This window comes from Cynocephalus volans, chromosome 6 (genome assembly GCF_027409185.1).
Source record: "Cynocephalus volans isolate mCynVol1 chromosome 6, mCynVol1.pri, whole genome shotgun sequence".
NCBI lineage: Eukaryota > Metazoa > Chordata > Mammalia > Dermoptera > Cynocephalidae > Cynocephalus > Cynocephalus volans.
Window position 1 is genome coordinate 135,502,174 of NC_084465.1, and position 18,191 is coordinate 135,520,364.

At 36.1% G+C, this 18,191-nt stretch overlaps 1 protein-coding gene across 2 annotated transcripts in view; it reads right to left on the minus strand.

Annotated features, from left to right (window-relative positions):
* The window catches only part of ITGA8 (integrin subunit alpha 8), a 179,570-nt gene that overhangs the window by 114,118 nt on the left and 47,261 nt on the right, over window positions 1–18,191 (minus strand). For both annotated transcript variants that reach the window (XM_063100573.1, XM_063100572.1), the window contains 3 exons: window positions 16,912–16,968; window positions 11,062–11,114; window positions 1,061–1,266 (listed from right to left, as the gene is read on the minus strand). In XM_063100573.1, coding sequence (XP_062956643.1) covers window positions 1,061–1,266; window positions 11,062–11,114; window positions 16,912–16,968 — 316 coding nt within the window. The remainder of the gene's footprint in view (window positions 1–1,060; window positions 1,267–11,061; window positions 11,115–16,911; window positions 16,969–18,191) is intronic.

Genomic DNA, 18,191 nt, shown 5'->3' on the forward strand with positions numbered 1-18,191 from the left:
GTGACTTTACATCTGTCCCCTTGCTTAACCCCAGTTAGCTTGGCATTATTTTATCCACTTTATCCTCAAGGACACTAAGGCTCAGAGAAGCTAAGAGCCCCTTTTATGTCATTAAAAACGCTTCTCTTATCTCTCAAAAATTTCATTAAGGGTTTGAGAGAAAAGATAAATGAAAAAAAATAAGATGAAAAGACAACTCCATAGATAATTTAGCATTATTTATTTCACTTGGGTGATCTGGACTACTGCAGTTTGGGAAAGCAGAAAGTCAACTACAGGTGAACTAAATTTTTTTTTCTATTTCCCTGAAACCATAAGCTTTTAATGTAGACTTACATTTTATGGTATTTAAAAATTACTAACCATACATTTCTGAGAACTGCGAAAGCTACTAATGAATACTTTGTTAGAGCAAATGTCTGTTACTTCCTCAACTTCAGTCAAGAAGCCCACTATACCTTGGTTCTTAACTTAAAGATCCTGAAAATGTATGCAAAATCTTGTGTGAATGTGCATGTATTCCTGAGGAGAGCATAGTTGGGAGGCAATCATAAATTCCAACTTAAAGAACCACAAGCCTAAACTAAGAATTTAACACTACTTTATTGCAAACATTGAAATTGCCTTTAAACTGAAGTTTACAGACCAATAAAAATTCAGCATAATCTATACATAGCCCATATAGGTTATTCAGAAGGCAATACACTTACTAATATATCAACATGTATTTGTCTTGACTTTATACATATAGAAGATTCTCTAGTTCTCTTCAAGTCACCAAATCCAAACAACAATTTTAGAAATAATTGTTGCCACTATTGAGAGCTGTTATAGGGCAGCCTAAATTGAACATGAGAAAATTTCCATGTGACATCAATATTATTCAAAACACAGAAACTTAAAGTTGCCTTGAGATTATTGTTAGTTTATTAAAAACTAACAATGATAATAACTGTACTCACACACCACTGGGAATACTTTAAAATATCCAGTTTTCTTTATGCAACAGTAACATGAAATTATGACATATAAACCCCTTGTAGATATTGGTTTAAATTACCATTGTATCCGTCTTGGTTCAGGTCTCCTAAGTGTGCCACAGCACTCCCGAATCTCCCAAAAGTCTCGGTGCCTGTGAGGACCTGTGGGTCTCTGAAGAAGAGAGCGCTCACTTGCAAATACAGGTAGATTTGCCCTACTTCTCTAGGGTTACTCTCAAATTCACGTTCCATAAAAAGAGGTGCCCCAATCAATATGTCATCCATTCTGTAGGGAACAAAGAGAGAAGTCATCACACTGGCAGATGTGAGATTCTTTTGGGGGTATTTTTGTAATCAACTAGATTAGTATATTTCTACTGGTATTTTTCCTTTTTCAAGGGTCATTTCACAATCATTATATCTCTTTCATTGTATTTTTATATATACAGAATAGAATGCTGTAAGAAAATAAGAGCTGTTAAATTATCACACTGAACTTTTCAATTATATTAAAAATGACTACTTTAAGAAAACCACCTATATTTCATACTGCGCAGCTTTTTAGTTCATTTCCAGAAATAGTAGTTGCACAAAGAAAACATACCAGAAAAGATCTAATACGTAGGTTTTTCTAAAGGTAGATTACAGTTTGTCTATAATTTGTCTAAGTGTACATTTAAATTATGTAGCTTTCTTTCAGTAATAATGTTTGAAGTCAATTTTGTTCTTCCCTTTCTTCTAGTTACCTCTATTTAATAAAAAAAGAGGCAGAGAGGTATATGAGGCTGGCTAGAAAGGTAGAAAACAAAATTTTCATCTCAAATGAAAATTTATAGTTATTCTTTGTATGTGTAGATTATAGCAGAAAACTAATAGGTAACTTTTGAGGCTAAAAAAATTGAAGAAACAGACACCTAAGCAAATTATTTAGAGATAAAGACATAACCACCAGTAGCATAAAAAACAAAAGTGATTAAAAGTGTTTCCTTCACAGAACAGATGGGCATGAAGAGGAACAGGGCAGGAAATTGTTTTCTTCACCATGAGCCTTCTAAACTACTTCATTTTTTGAAAAACATATGCATGTATAATATTTGTTTTAAAAATTTTAAGAAGTCACATTAAACAAAACACAAATTTGATCTATGCTAATGAACTCTACTAGTGTTCATCTGGAGACATCCCAGGTATCTTGGCAAGTGAAATAATCTGAAGGATGACCTGAGGCAGAAATATGAATTTGCAGTTGTCTTTTTTTTTTTTTACATTTATTTTTGCATTTGCCTTTTAGGCCTGTGTTGATTAGGTAATATAATGTAAACTAATCACTAAACTAATTACTAAAATCATTAAATCATTTAATCATTATATATTATGAATGTATATTGATAATACATATAAATACATATCAATAATATATTACTATATTAATATATGCAATATATAATAAATTAATAATTTATACTATATAAATTAGTTATATTATATTATATTGATATATTATATATTAATAATATAGTTATAATATATTAATGACAGTAATAATATAATATATAATAAAAGCAATAATATATTATTAACACATCGATAGTATAATATATAACAAAATTAATGACATATTATGTATTGATAATACAAATATATTTAAATATTAACAAATTATATGTCATATATTTTATATATATATTTCATATCATTAATATCAAAAGGCAGGGATGAGGTGGGAGCAATTACTGAGAGCAGAAAACTTCTTGTAAGATCTGAGCAGTCTGCAAGACACTCTGCTATTGCTGTGACCCACCCTCTCTCTGACTTCTCATCTTCCAATGGTGTTCATCTATTCTCTATTTCTCAGTCTGAGTCAATAGATAGGCTGCGTGCTGGGGATCCCAGACAGGGGAGAGGTTGGGTGCTTAGAGGGAGTTAAGGAAGGCCCTATGGAGGAGATGGCATTGAACCTGGGATCCTGACAGGTGAATTCAGGGTAGGCTTTCCAGGTGGTGGTATTGTGAGCCAAGACAAGTGCCCCTGAGCAGAATTAGAGAACTATGAGTGGTCCAGGAGTGCTTGGTGCTGGAGGGATTCCAACCAATTTAATTGAAAAAGTAAAATATACCAAGAATTCTTAAAACTCAACAATGTGAAAGAACAACTGTAATATATAACAACAACATATAATATATTCTTCTTATATATATAAAATGCTATATATATTATTGTTGTATATAATCTATATTATATGTATATAATATACAATAAGAAAACAAATTACCTAATTAAAAGTTGATCAAAAGATCTGAATAGACACCTCATGAAAGAAGATACAGATGACAAACATATGAAAAGATGCTTAATATCACGTCATTAGGATTGCAGATTAAAACGAGAAACCACAACAAATCTCTTTCAATGGCTAAAATACAAAATACTGACAGCACCAAATGTGGGTGAGAATGTAGAACAACATAAATTCTCATGCATTGCTGCTGGGAATGCAAAATGGCAAGGCCATTTTGGAAGACAGTCTAGCAATTTCTTACAAAGCTAACCATAGGCTTACCATATGATCCTGCAATTTGCTCTCCTTGGTAGCTACCCAAATGTGTTTAAAACATATGTCCACCCCAAAACCTGCATACAAATGTTTATAGCATAATTGCCCAAACTTGGAAGAAACAAAGATACTCTTTAATAGGTGAATGGATAAAGAAACTGGTACAACATACAATGCAATATCATTCAGCAGTTAAAAGAAATGAACTCTCAAGCCATGAAAAGACTTGGAGAAAACTTAAATGCATATTGCTGAGTGAAAGAAGCCAATCTAAAAAAGCTACACACTGTACTACTCCAACTATATGACATTCTGGAAAAGGCAAAACTACAGAGACAGTAAAAAGATCAGTGGTTTGCAGGGATGGAGGGGAGAGGAGAGGGATGACTAGGCGGAGCACGGGGGATGTTTAGGGCAGTAAAGCTATTCTGTGTGATACTGTAACGGTGGATGCATGACATTATGCATTTGGTAAAACCCATTAAATTTTACTACACAAAGAGTGAATCCTAATGTAAACTATGCATTTTAGGTAATGATATATCAATATAGGTTTCCAAGTTATAACAAATGGACCACACCAATGCAACATGCTAGGACAAACTGGAGGAAGAAGAGAGAGGGAATATACGTGAACTCTCTGTACTTCCTGCTTGATTTTTCTGTAAACCTAAAACAGCTGTACAAAATAAAGTCTATTAATAATAATAATAAGATAAGTGGAAAAGTAAGTTGAGTCCAGATAATACGGGGAAAACATGAGTTTTAGAATCATACTGGTCTAGTAACTAAGTGCGTCACTGAAGGAGTTACATTACCTCTCTAAAGTGTGGATAATACAGAAATAGGCTACTTCATTAGATACATCACTTGAGATCTCTCTCTGTCTGTCTCTCTCTCTCTGTTTTTTTCTCTCTCTCTCCCTCCCTTTATACAATAGCATTTAATAAATGGTAGGTTAAAAGAAGGCATGGGGCTAGCTGTTGAAAGGAATGCACAATATTTTTGCATTATACCATGTAAACAGAAAGAGTTCCTGTTTAAAAAGCAAAGCATTATTTGCCTTCTCCCTCTCCCACCTGTAGGAGGTAGAAACAAGGTGAAAAGTGCCTTTGGGATAGTCTGGGGCTTAGAGCTACTACTAGAATTAGCTCTTACTTGTCTCCCCACAGCACGCAACAAAACATGGGGAAAGACATCTTGAACTGTTTCTTCTGATCAGCCAAATTGTGACAAGGGAGTGGGAAATTGTGGGAGAAGCAGACCTGAAGAATGACTGTTATTTTGGCCCCAGATTCCAAAAATATAAGTTAGATTGCTAAACTTAAATAAAGCATTTTCTTTAAAATGTTCCAAATACATTTACTCAAAAGAAAAAAGAAAAATTTCCTATTGCCTGTTGTCCTGCTGTGCTCCAGGCTGAGAGGTGGCAGAGACTTGGGCACTTCCGGCACTGGCCTTACTGTGGAGGAGCCCTGGTTGCCTCTGTTTCTGATATCATTACGGTCAGTAGGAAGATGCATTTGTTAAACACCAAATTTTGTGTAGGGCCGCCTTGTAGCTTTAAAGTAAGACACCTAAAGTCCCTTTCTCTCTATTGCAGAGATTTAGTGGGCCCATTTCCTCATGCTATAGAGAAGGAACAAAGCCACAAAATTGGGCCCTGAGGGTCTGAGAATGACATGGGGCCGGCACAATCAGCTCAATACATTTCTCACTGCCAGCACTATGGTCTAGAATGGGAAATGATTAGACCTGTCATTGTGAGAGACTAACACATCCCTGGAATCCTCAGCTTCTAGCAGTAGTATGACAGCATTGATTTATTTTCTTGGAAATATAGTTCCCTAGATACTTCAGTGTAAGTCTCCTAAAATGTTCTGAACTCCAAAAAGAGAAAGAGGCATTTGTTCTTAATTTATAATTATGTTCTCATAGGGTTGAGAGACAATAACTGTCTGGGATTCAATTGGTACAATGTGCCTTGTAGAATATTTTGCACAGAGTGTAAACATTATTTTATATTAGCAATACCACTTAAGAGTCATAATATATGTTATTGTTCATACTGGTGTTTAAAAACTTTATTTGCAACCCACTAGTGGATTGTGAAATCAGTTTAATGGGTCTTAATCACCAATTTTTTTAATGAAATAAAATACAATAGAAAATAGAGCAAATGTATTAGACACAATAAGGGTAAATATTGTTCTATGAAACTTTTGTTTCTGTTGTGTGTGTATGTGTGTGTGAGTTGCTTGTCAAATGTAATTCTTTGTATGGACCACAGGCAAAAAGTGGTTGAAAACAACTGCAGTAGGCTGTGTGTGCCATTAAGCTATTTCAAAATTTATTTGTCAGATTCTTTTTTTGAATATACCCAGTTCAAGCTTAAACTTTAAAAATATTTAGAAGTAAAGATGTTTTTCACTGACCTTCTGGTAAGTAGTTGTTGTAACAGGCTGGGTGCCATTCTAATAGAATATACATAAATATATACATAGAAAGAGGTTAAATACACACACACACACAAAGAACAATGATGGAGAAATAATATTAATGATGTGTTTTTTTCTGGGTCATGTTGTTGGTTTGGATGAGATCTAAGTTATTAGGTAAAGGCATTTCAAAAAAATAGCATATATACATTAAACTTCATTTAATTTGAAATGTCAAATGTTTAAGCACAGTTTTCTTCAATTCTCTGTGTAAAATAAGACCACATAGGTCTTATTTTTATCTTTTTCCTGTCTATATCCACTCTGATAATTTAATACAATGCAAGGCTCAATATGTCATCCTTCACATGTTGTTTGAGAGAGAACCTTACAAATATTTTCCTCAAAAGCAAAGTATGTATTGGTAAAGAAAGAAACAGTGAGAATGAGAATATTCAATATGAAGCATTTGAATTCAAATTTTCTGCAGCCAAATGATGTTAATGTATTGCTTTAACATATAAAGTGTTCTGTTTTTTTACCAATAGTATATTTTGTGTGCTAATGTCCATAATTAATATTCAGAATGTAGTTATTTATTAAAAGAATACATATTAGTAGACTGTATAGCAGATTTGATATCTAATCAACCTGATTGTTTTACGATAGGCAAGAACTAATATAACTTACCAATTTCATTTTAGAAGTCAATTTAATTTACAACTTTATGTTTTAGTTTTCTAGATTTTCTACCTAATTCAATCCAAATGATATATTCTGTACAAATGAATATACTTGGACTAAATCCAGGATAAAAACATAGTCACTTAAAACTGCTTCCTTTCAAATATATTTTTTCTAAATTGCTGTCAAGTTAACTAATTGCTAAGAATCTATTTAAATTTAGCTCCTTTTTGCCTTGCAGAGATCAGAAACAATAGTAGTGTGGAAAATGCATTAAATTACAATTCTGTGAATTTCTGAAATAGTATAAATACTATAATGTTCAAAAGCCACAAGGAAAAAAACAAAAGAAAACAAAACAGATGTGCTTTCTTCGGCAAAAGATGAAAAATATCATCTCCATTTGTTGTTAACAAGTTTGTCCAGAAATTCTTAGCAGAGTTTACATTGACAGAGTTTGTAGTACTGGCTGTCTTAAGATAACTAAACTGAAGCTAATTTTGCCAGCTTGTTTATATTTTCCAAACCATCACAGGCTTGACAATATCAACCAACCACCAACCAGAATACATACAACAGTTATGAGTCCAACACTCGTAACTACTGGGAGATTTTTCTTAATAAAAAAATATTGGGAAAATTTCCACCAATTTATTTATTTGGTCATTATTTAACAACACTGTCGTGTCCCCCCTTCCCGATATTGACATTTTGGAGAATTTATAGGGGTCTTGCTTTTGTTGCATAGTAGATATAGAAGATTTATGTCGTCAAAGAATGTTTACTAGATAGCCTCATGCAAAATAGTACTTAATTATCTCTTGGTTGGAGAAAAAATGTCTGGTTCAATTCCATAAGTCTGGCGGGGGCGGAGGGGGGGAGGCAGCGGAGAGATCCTCACTATGAACCGTGAACAATCACCTAGCCAAGTGATTTTCTTAAATATATATACACAAATACATATACACACACATACACACACACACACACTGTATATGTCCTCACTATTGTCAATCTCAGACTTCACTTGAGTTGTATAACTTTATCTTTCTTTGTCCAATCTTAATTGCTTCCAGAGCAAACTCATTTATAATAGGACCTTGAATTTTCATAACAGCTATATAATTAAAAACAGCAAGTTACATACAGACTGAGAATCTATGGGCACTGTATCTTTAAGAACAATAATATTAAGTTAATGGATATATTCTTCAATGCAGTCTAAAGAATTCAGAAAATACTACCTAATAAAAAATATAGTGTCCATAGCAACTTTTTAAAGAACATCTAGAAAGTACAAAATATCACTTGAAAATGCGTTTGTTACTACCATATTGTTTTGATCAGCAAGAAATGAATGAGGGCCTTTTCTCACAAATTTTTTTCTTACCATGGCAAAAAAATGTACCATAAACATTGTCACAAAACTTCGCTTTGCTATAGACTAGAATGAGCATGTTTCCAGGAAGGAGAGAGTGCCCTGCAGGGCATATGGTAAGACCTGGGAAAAGTCGCAAGGATCCAATACAGGGCCCGTGGAAAGGAACACATGGAGTGAATCTGTGCCCTATAAAACCCTGCACGGTGCCCGAAGGAAAATGCCCTGTGCTTGTTGTGTGACAGTCTGTTGAGGGAAATGTGTTTACGCACATCCAAAAGGCCACCACAGGATTTTTTGTTTTCACTATAGAATGGGTTTACTAAATCTGCATGTCATGATTTGGTTTCAAGTTCTTCTTCAGCTAATTTATTTCTAAATTTCCCCAAACCTTTGATAACAATCGCAGTCCATCCGAGTTGGAACTCCTGGAATGGCAATCCTCATGCTACTCTCTTTTCACAACTCAGACACCTGAAGATTAAGGCAATTTAATTTTAAATCAACTGCTTCCAGGATAAGATTGGCATTCAACTATATCTTCAAAATATATCCAGAGTGCAGCTACTTCTATTTTCCTCCACTGCCATTGCTGTGATCCAAGCCACTGACCTAGCTCACCTGGACTATGGCAGCAGGCTCCCACAAGCCTACACGCCCGTCTAGACTAGGCAGAAAGCACCTGCTAAATCCAAAGTCTGAGCAGGTCAGTCTCTCACTTGGAATCCTCCATGGCTCACAGCAGGTTGTATCCTTCTTGGAAAAAGACTCATTCTAGTCTTTGGCAAAGTGTACAGCAGTTTGGAGTAAATACAGTAGCCTCCACGCCTTTGCGATCTAATGCCCCATTAACTCTGCACGCTTCTTTGCTGTTCCTCGAACATGCCAGGGGTTCCCACATCAGGGAATTTGCATTGTTGCTCTTCCGCCGGGAACATTCCTCCTCCATACATCATTGTGGCTGATTCCTCACCTCCTTAGATCTTTCCTGAACTGTAATATTTTCCCTGTGGCATTCCCGATCAACCCAATTTAAAATTGCATCCTTCCCAATACTCCCTGTCTCCCTCTGTTTTCATGTTTTGTATTTTAATTAACAGACATTATCTTTTAGAGAAGTTTCAGATTAGAAGGAAATTTAAGTAGAAAGCACAGAATTCTCACATTAACCACCCCCATCTCCTCCCTCTCCACAGCCTCCCCTCGCCACCACATCCCTGATCAACGTGGCACATTTGTAACAACCAATGAATCAATATCCACACGGTTTTATTGACCAAAGGCTATAGTTTACGTTGAGTTCACTCTTGGTGGTGTACATCCCATGGATTTTAACAAATGTATCGTGATACGTATCCACCATTATAGTATCATACAGAATAGTTTCACTGCCCTAAAAATCCTCTGTGCTCCACCTATTCATCCTTTCCTGAAAACCACTGGCAAGCACTGATCTTTTTACTGTTTCCATAGTTTTGCCTTTTGCAGAATGTCAGATGATTGGAATTGCATGGTGTGCAGCCTTTTCAATTGGCTTCTTTCAGCTAGTAATACATGTTAGGTTCCTCCACATCTCATGATTTGATAGTTCATTTCCTTTTAGTGATGAATAAAATCTTGTTGTCTGGATATGTAAGTTTATTTATCCACTCGCCTACTGAATGACGTCTTGGTTGCTTTCAGCCCCCTTTTTTTTCATAGTACTGATCACCATCTAACATACTCTTTACTTATTTATTTTCTATCTGTAGCTCCCACCTTCCCAAGTCTAGTTTAACCTTCATGCAGTTAAGGATTTTTCTGCTGTATCCCAGTGCAGTGCTTATTACTGTGCAGTAGTCCAGTTGGTAAAGGACCACAAAAAGTGATTACATTGTGTAATGTTGAATATACAAATTATCCTGATTTGAGCATCACATCTCGCACAAAGGTATTGATATTCGACTCTGTACCTCACAGCTATGAACAATCAATTTAGTTTCAATAAAAAAATTTAAAAAGAAATATATGGTCAATGAAAGAATATTTCAATAAAAAAATTAAAAAGAAATATATGGTTAGTGAAAAAATAATTAAAAAAAACATTTTCCAGAAGGTATAAAAATTACTAAATTTATACCCAATTATTTGTCACAATGTAATAAAGTATATTTCTAGCTCTACGAAGGTCACACAAAATGTCTCTAAAAGATGCATTTAAAGGGCTTAGTTCAGATCCTGGAACATAGCTGTACGGCTTCTTCAGATATTTGCTTTCTATAAAAATGTGAGCTCTATGAGAACACGGACATGGCCTGTCTCATTCACCTTTGTGTTCTGGGCACCAAGAGCAATGCCTGGCATGCAATAGGTCTTCCAATAATATTTGTTGGATGAATAATGAGTACATCTCAACCTAATAGTTTTCTTATTTAATAGTTTATTAATTTACCTGTCAGTTAGATGTTTCTAGTAAATGGAAGAGATATTTAATAACAATGTATTTTTGAAGTAATGACTTCAGAATAAAACCATAATCCACCATGCTGTTTGGGCCAAGCTCCACTGTCATTTACTAACATAATCTGAAATATAACATTATTATTTCATCATTTCCATGGGTGTTACTAGTATGTAGGTTAAAGCAATGTCAGGGAAAAAAAAATCCATTTATGTGCAAATGTTTTATGAATGTGTCACATGCCAAGGGGAAAATACTAGGAGTGAAGACAGACAGATGAACAAGCTCCTCAGTGGCTCTGGATTTTGAATGGCCAAGTACTATTCACTCCATAAAATTAGAAATAAAACTAAATAGTCCTCTACTAGACATAGCAGATGTGGAAAATATCAGTAAGGACATAAAATACAATGACAGAGAATTCTTTTAATAGACACATCCTCTTGCCGTGAACTAAGAAAAGTTAAAACAAGAGGACCTCTATCTTGTTGAGGAAGTATGGGAGGATTTATTTTGTGAAGGCAAAATATAACATCTTTATGGACTGATATGATACACGGTGAGTGAGAAAGGTCTTATAAACTTACCCATCATTGTTAACATCCGATACAGCAATGGTATATCCAAAATAAGAAGCCATCTGTGAAACAAAACCATAAGATGACATATTTTGTGTTCAAAAGGTCATTTTTATAGTCACCTTTTAATTATTCCTGAAAGATTAAGCTTATTGTGGTACATCTTTGCACTTAAATTCATTGATGCTCAGATGTGGACAAAGTCTTCAAGGCATTTAGTCTAATCCCTGACCCAGTGAATAATTTTCCCCATAATAACCCTGACACCTGCTTGGACATCCTCTGGAGATGTTAAACAATCAGCCCATTCAATTTATAGACACAACTACTGGAATGTTCTTTGCTAAATTTGGTCCTTCCATAACTTCTAGTCCTTAATTCCACCTAGTTCTGTAACTTTTAATCGCACGGAATAAATCTAATTCTACTTCCACATGAAGTCTTGTATGAAAATATTTTCAGATGATTCACCACCCAGCCCCTCTTTCTTAGAGGCACTACCTGGAGTACCAGAGAATAGAACATACTCGTAAGCGCACTGACAGGGAGAGTTAAGTCGGATTTACACTCTCTATTTTAGGTTCTACATATTATTGAAGCATAAAAATGGTTTTAGATTTAGGGGAATCTACATAAAAGTACAGTAGTCCCTCTTTATCTGCACTTTCATTTTCTGCAGTTTCAGTTACCCATGGTCAACCAAAAATATTAAATGGAAAATTCCAGAAATAAACAATTCATAAGTTTTAAATTGTGTGCTGTTCTGAGTAGCATGATGAGATATCACACAGTCCCGCTGTGTCCCACCTGGGACATGTACCATCCCTTTGTCCAGTGGATCTGTGACGTATACACTCTACCCCCCACCTCCGTTAGCCACTCAATGGCCATCTTGGTTATCAGGTTGACAGTCGCAGGATCACAGTGCCTGTGTTCATGTCATGTAGCCCTTATTTTACTTCATAATGGCCTCAAAGTGCAAGAGCTGTGATGCTAGCATATGGTTATAATTGATCTATTTTATTATTAGTTATTGTTGTTAATCTCTTCCTAAGCCTAATTTATAAAATAAACTTTATCATAGGTAAGTATGTATAAGAAAAAACATAGTATATGTAGGGTTTGGTGCTCTCTGAGGTTTCAAGCATCCATTGCATGTCTTGGAATGCATCCCCTGCCGACAGAGGGGGACGACTGTACCAATCTATATTGAGCTCATAGTCAACGAAAGCTCTTAAATCTTTCCCATGAGTCTAAGTAGTATACCATAATCTTCCCACATTGTATTTCTGAAGTTTTTGTTTTTTAACCTATGTTTCCAGAATAAACTTGGCCCATATTTTCAGCTTGCCAGTTTTGTTTGTATAATCTGTCATCCAATGCTTTAAGCCCATCACCTACAAATTGAATCAACACACAGTCCACTAGAAAGTGTGCTCCATGAAAGGCTTTGGTCTGTTCTGTTGACTCTTCTATCTGCATTGCCTGAGCAGTGTCTGGACCAAAGTAATTCCCCCCTTTGCAGGGGGAATGATACATGAGTTAATAAGTGGTGTGCCATAACTCTATTCTCTCACCTCTTTTCTCAATTCCAAACATATCTGGTGAAAGTCTTATTTCTGGTGTGGTGTTCTATGGCCTTTGCTCAGAGGAATTTCATCATATGTGTATTAAGCTCTGAGGTTTGAGATTACCGAACTAGCTGGCATTGAGGATAAGTTACAGAAAGGCCACATTTAGCAATGGTTAAAAAACTTCTAATGACAAAAATGTAAAAACAGATCTGGGCAAAGAAGTCTTGCTGGATTTTCATTAGACCATTAATTACTACCTCTTGGGAATAGTTGTTCAAAATTTATAAATTCATCCAACTTCACTCTCATCCCAGCCTTATTTCTCCTTCCATAAGAGTATCATGAGAGACATGAAATTCTTTGCTGAAAATTTCAGAGTAATAGCTAGACTAAAATCCCAAATTTTAGCAAAAAGATGTTGAAAACATTTTGTGTTCATTAAAAAAAAAATGGTTAATCGACGTTTCTTGACTAATCTATGGTTTAAAATTTATATCTCTAGATAAGAGTTGAGCATTTCAGGATTTTAAACCAAGATCTGGAAGGCCAAGATGTAACTTGGCCAGGTTCAAATATGGGCTTGCTAGAAGCACAATAACCTGGGTTGGTGGTGAGGAGAGAAAATTGGGTTCCCAGAGAAATAAATTTAACCCACAATTGCCTCCCTTAGATGGCAGTACCACACCTACTGCTTGAAGAAATGTGGCAAATTTTGCCAGGTCACAGTACCCAGGAAAACCCAGGGTGGCGGCTAAGGTATGGTCTTAGACTATAAGAGGTCATGAGGACGGTGGCATGCTGTTTATGGGCAATCAACTCACTCACAATTGACCCACTCAGCTAATGACAGTGGTAAGGAGCAATACCTAGTCTCTGGGAGGAAGGGACCAGAACTGGTAGCCAGTCAAGGCTTATGTAACACTGAGAATCAGGGAAGGATTCCAGTTACAGTGAGGAAGAGAGGCAGACGCGCAGGACCTTTGACTCTGGCCAACGTTGGGACCTAGGTGTGGCGAGTGTCATCTTAAACGGAAGGCAGGTACCCAGAGCTCACCACCAGGCACACTAAACAGGGCTAGCAATGTAACAAGATTGTTCTCAGATCCCAGATATCAGTGGCATTTTGCTTTTCAGGAAAATAATCTTCCTTACGCTGCAGTAGTGGCTCAGTGGCTAGCACTGTGGAAGTCCAGGCTGGCTGAAAGTCCCAAATGCCACTATGTGTTCTAGCCTGCCCTTCTGGAATTCTTTCTTTTCTAAAGCCCTGACAACACGCTTGCAGAAGAGATGAAACCCCACCTGCATTTCTTGATATTTCAGTCTCTTGCCCTGAATTTTGGGGTTCGTAGAGGTGTGTTTGACTTGTTTCCCTCAACACACACGCACACGCACACGCACGCTTGCACGCACAACATCAGCAGAGCGTTTGTCCTCCACATTATTGAGGACTTGTGGGCAGCTGGTGTCACAGAGGGCTCTTCATTACTCCCTGCTCTCTCACAACATGCTGTGCTAGCTCTACTGGGGCTACTACTTGTCACTTCATTAAGACCTTGGTCCATTCTATCCATGACCTCTGATAACTCTCATTTTGAAATGCAGGCTGTAGTGGCCAAGATATCTTTCTAACTGGAACACAGAATTCTCTCTGTTATCTCAAGGAAGAAGTAAGTACCATACAGGGTGCAAAGGGCCCACTTGAAAGACAGGAGCTCACCGTTGGCTGCTAATGTTAGGTTTGCAGTGTGCACTTAATTTTGAATGTGAAGTTATTAAAAATAACTTGAAACCAGGGGGTTACTGACTAAGAAAAATATCGGATACAATCACTTTCAAATGAAAGTAAAACAAACATTCCAAATATTTAAAAAAATTCTTTGCCCTTGTTCCCTTTCATTTCAATAAATCTGTGCCTCTCAAAATTGGATCTCTAGACCTCCAGGGTTCTATAAAATATATTCTCAGAGATGTTAGGTTCTCTCAGGATTACTTTTTTTTAGATATTGTGTTTTTTTATATGGTAACCTTGAATAATTGATATAAACATGTTCTGGATCATATGGACAATCACGTCACTGCTGGACAACTTCAGAGCCATTTGTGCTTGAGGTGTTTGACTTAACTGGCAACAATATTACTTTTTCTTGAGCTTGGCTGAAAGAACAGAGGCATGATGTATGTCCTCTGCATGAAGGCCACTGGATGCCATACTAAGAATAAGAATTTCACCATATATATTTGCAACAGAGAAAACAAGCAGGAGAATTGAGTTATTACATGCCACTTGGTAATTCATGCATTTATTTCCTCAGCAAAGAGTGTTCAGCACCTGACACATATTTTATTCTAGTTGTTGTTTAGTCAGTGGAGGTAGAAGTATTAACAAAAGAGACACAGTTCTTGTCCGCCATGGAACACACTTTCCAGCAGACAGCATTCTGCTGATGGCCCCCTGCTCGCTGTCCCATCATCTCACTGTGAGCAGCCAGTTGCTGAAGCAAAGAAACATCTGTTCAAGTGAAATCGCTGTGATTCATTTCAGATTTATTGCCGTCCCACTTTTGTTTGTATTTAATTTTGTTAAAATTGTAGTTTTGTTTGAAAATGCATTCTACATAGTCATATATAAGCTACAAACCCAAGAAGTTCTTTGGTTTTTAGATTTGTCTTCTATGTAAGCATGGAGACTAGGTATCTATATATTACAGAAATAGATATGCAACAGTTTGTGAAGTCATTCACATGTCAGCTCAGATGTTCCCACCTCAGAGGCCTCCCTGACCACCCCATCTAAGAGCTCCTTTGCCACCTCCTCCCATTATTATATAACACTGTTTTATTTTCTTTATGTCACTGATACTACGAGGGGTCTTCAACAAGTTCAAGGAAAATGTGTATTATGAAAAAACTATGCATGGATTTCAAAAAATTTTTGCACCAAAATAAACTCGCACTCATTTGTTATAATGTAACTAAGCAGAATCTAATTTGAGGCACTGAGAATGATAAGACATCACTTTGAAAAGAGCCCCTATCAGAGCAACATGAAATCTGCTAAGACTGCAGCAAGAACAAACATCAAGTTTATGGTGAAGCCTGGGGGGAAGAATGGTGAAATCACTGATGCTTTACAAAAAGTTTATGGGGACAACGCCCCAAAGAAATCGGCAGTTTACAAATGGATAACTCGTTTTAAGAAGGGATGAGACAGTGTTGAAGATGAAGCCTGCAGTGCAGGCCATCCAAGTTTAGCTAACTTTTTGCCTCATGGGTGCCAAAACTGTGTGCCCAGATCAGCTGCAGATGAGAGCAGAGCTTTTGATGGAAATTTTAACCAAGTGGGGTCAAGATCCTGAAGCATTTCTTGGAAGAATTGTAACAGGAGATGAAACATGGCTTTGCCAGTACAATCCTGAAGACAAAGCACAATCAAAGCCATGGCCACCAGGAGGTGGAAGTGGTCCAGTCAAAGCAAAAGCCGACTGGTCCAGAGCAAAGGTCATGGTAACAGATTTTTTTTTGGATGCGTTCTCACTGTTCACATACTGATTTTGCTTGTTGACTTTCTGGAGGGCCAAAGAACAATAGCATCTCTATATTATGAGAGTGCTTTAGGAAAGCCAATCTTTAGCAGAAAAACACCTGGGAAAGCTTCACCAGAGAGTCCTTCTCTACCATGACAATGCTTCTGCTCATTCTTCAGCAAACAAGGGCAATTTTGCAAGAGTTTCAATAGAAAATCATCAGGCATCCAACTTACAGTCCTGATTTGGCTCCTTCTGGTTTCTTTTTGTTTCCTAATGTTAAAAAATCTTTAAAGGGCACTCATTTTTCTTCAGTTAATAATGTAAAACAAAATGGCATTGACAAGATTAAATTCCCAGGACCCTCAGATCATTAGGGATGGACTAAATGGCTGGTATCATCGCTTACAAAAGTGTCTTGCACTTGATGGAGCTTATGTTGAGAAATAAAATTTATACTTTTTATTTTTATATTTTAATTCCATTTTCTATGAACTTTTTGAAGTTTTCTTGTATTTGAAATTATGATGCACATTTATTTGTTTGTTAGTAAACTATCTCATCCTGCCCCACCTCCAGCCCCCTGCCAGCTGCATGAGAGCTGGGATCTTGTCTGTCTGGTGCACTGTCGTAACCCTTGTAACTAGAACAATTTCTAGCACATAGTAGGTGCTTATTAAATATTTTTGAATGAATAAATAAATGATATGAATATTATACTATAGTATTATCATAGAGTGACATTAATTATTTCACATTACCTGTTCACCAGTGAAATTCTGAATAAAGGTCATATCTGTAGAGTTAATGATTGAGACCTGAAATCATAGACATTAGATGGGTATATCACTTGACACAGAACTGGAAAAAATCTTGTAAAAATTGCAACTTAAATCATTTAAAAATTTTTGCAAAGACTGATAAATAGTTAGCTATATGTAAAACAAAAATGCAAGCCCACAAGAATGACCTAAAAATAAAAAGCTAATTAAACTTTCTGTTTATGGTTAAGTTTGAAATACCTACACAAAATGCATGCCTAATAATCTGAAGTGGCGAAATAAAAATTGAATTCAAGAATGCTGAGAGCAATTAACATGATGGTCAGTTAATTTATTTAATCAGGATTTTTGTCTAAATCCATTTCTGTGCTTATGCTACTACAAGAATTAATAATTATGGTTCTCTGCAAAAGAAAAATAAAGAGAGATTTTAAAATGCCATCCATAGAGCAAAACTATTCCTTTTAATTCTATAAATAGACCCCCAATCTATAAACATTCTGTATTTTCTAGATATTTTTAAAAAGATAACCACTATTTAAAATATGGTTTTCTTTTTGTAAGATCTATTTATTTTCTTTTCCTAATTTCATCATAATTAACTATAGTGGGTTTGAAGAGTACTCCCCACCAAATTCATGTCTACCAGGAACCTCAGAACATGACTTTATGTCAAAATGGGTTCTCTGTAGATAAAATTACTCAAGGATCTCAAGCTGAGACCATCCTGGTTAGACCTTAAATCCAATGACTGGTGTCCTTACAAATACAGAGGAAAGATGACCATATGAAGACGTAGGCAGAGATTGGAAGGAGGCTGCTGCAAGACAAGAAACAAACAGGAGCCACCAGGAGCTAAAAGAGGAGAGAAGAATTTTCTTCTAGATGCTTTGGAGGGAGCACGACCCTGCCCTCATCTGGATTTTTAGACGTCTGTTCTCCAGAACTGTGAGAGAATAAATTTACATTGTTGTAAGCCACCCACTTTGTGATAATTTGTTATGACAGTCTTAGGAAACTAATACATTAGTGAAATAACAATTGATTTCATTATTTCTACCATCGGAGACATATTAAAGTGTTTATCATAACTATGACATTTTCCACAATTATTTCTAGATTATGTACTTGGGTTGGGCCCACTTCATGGGTGTGTGACCTGTGCAGTCAGAAGGGTTCTACTTGGTTTAATATTCAGTTGTCACTGTCCTGAAAGATTTAAAAATTTTTGAACAAGGGGCCCCACATTTTCATTTTGC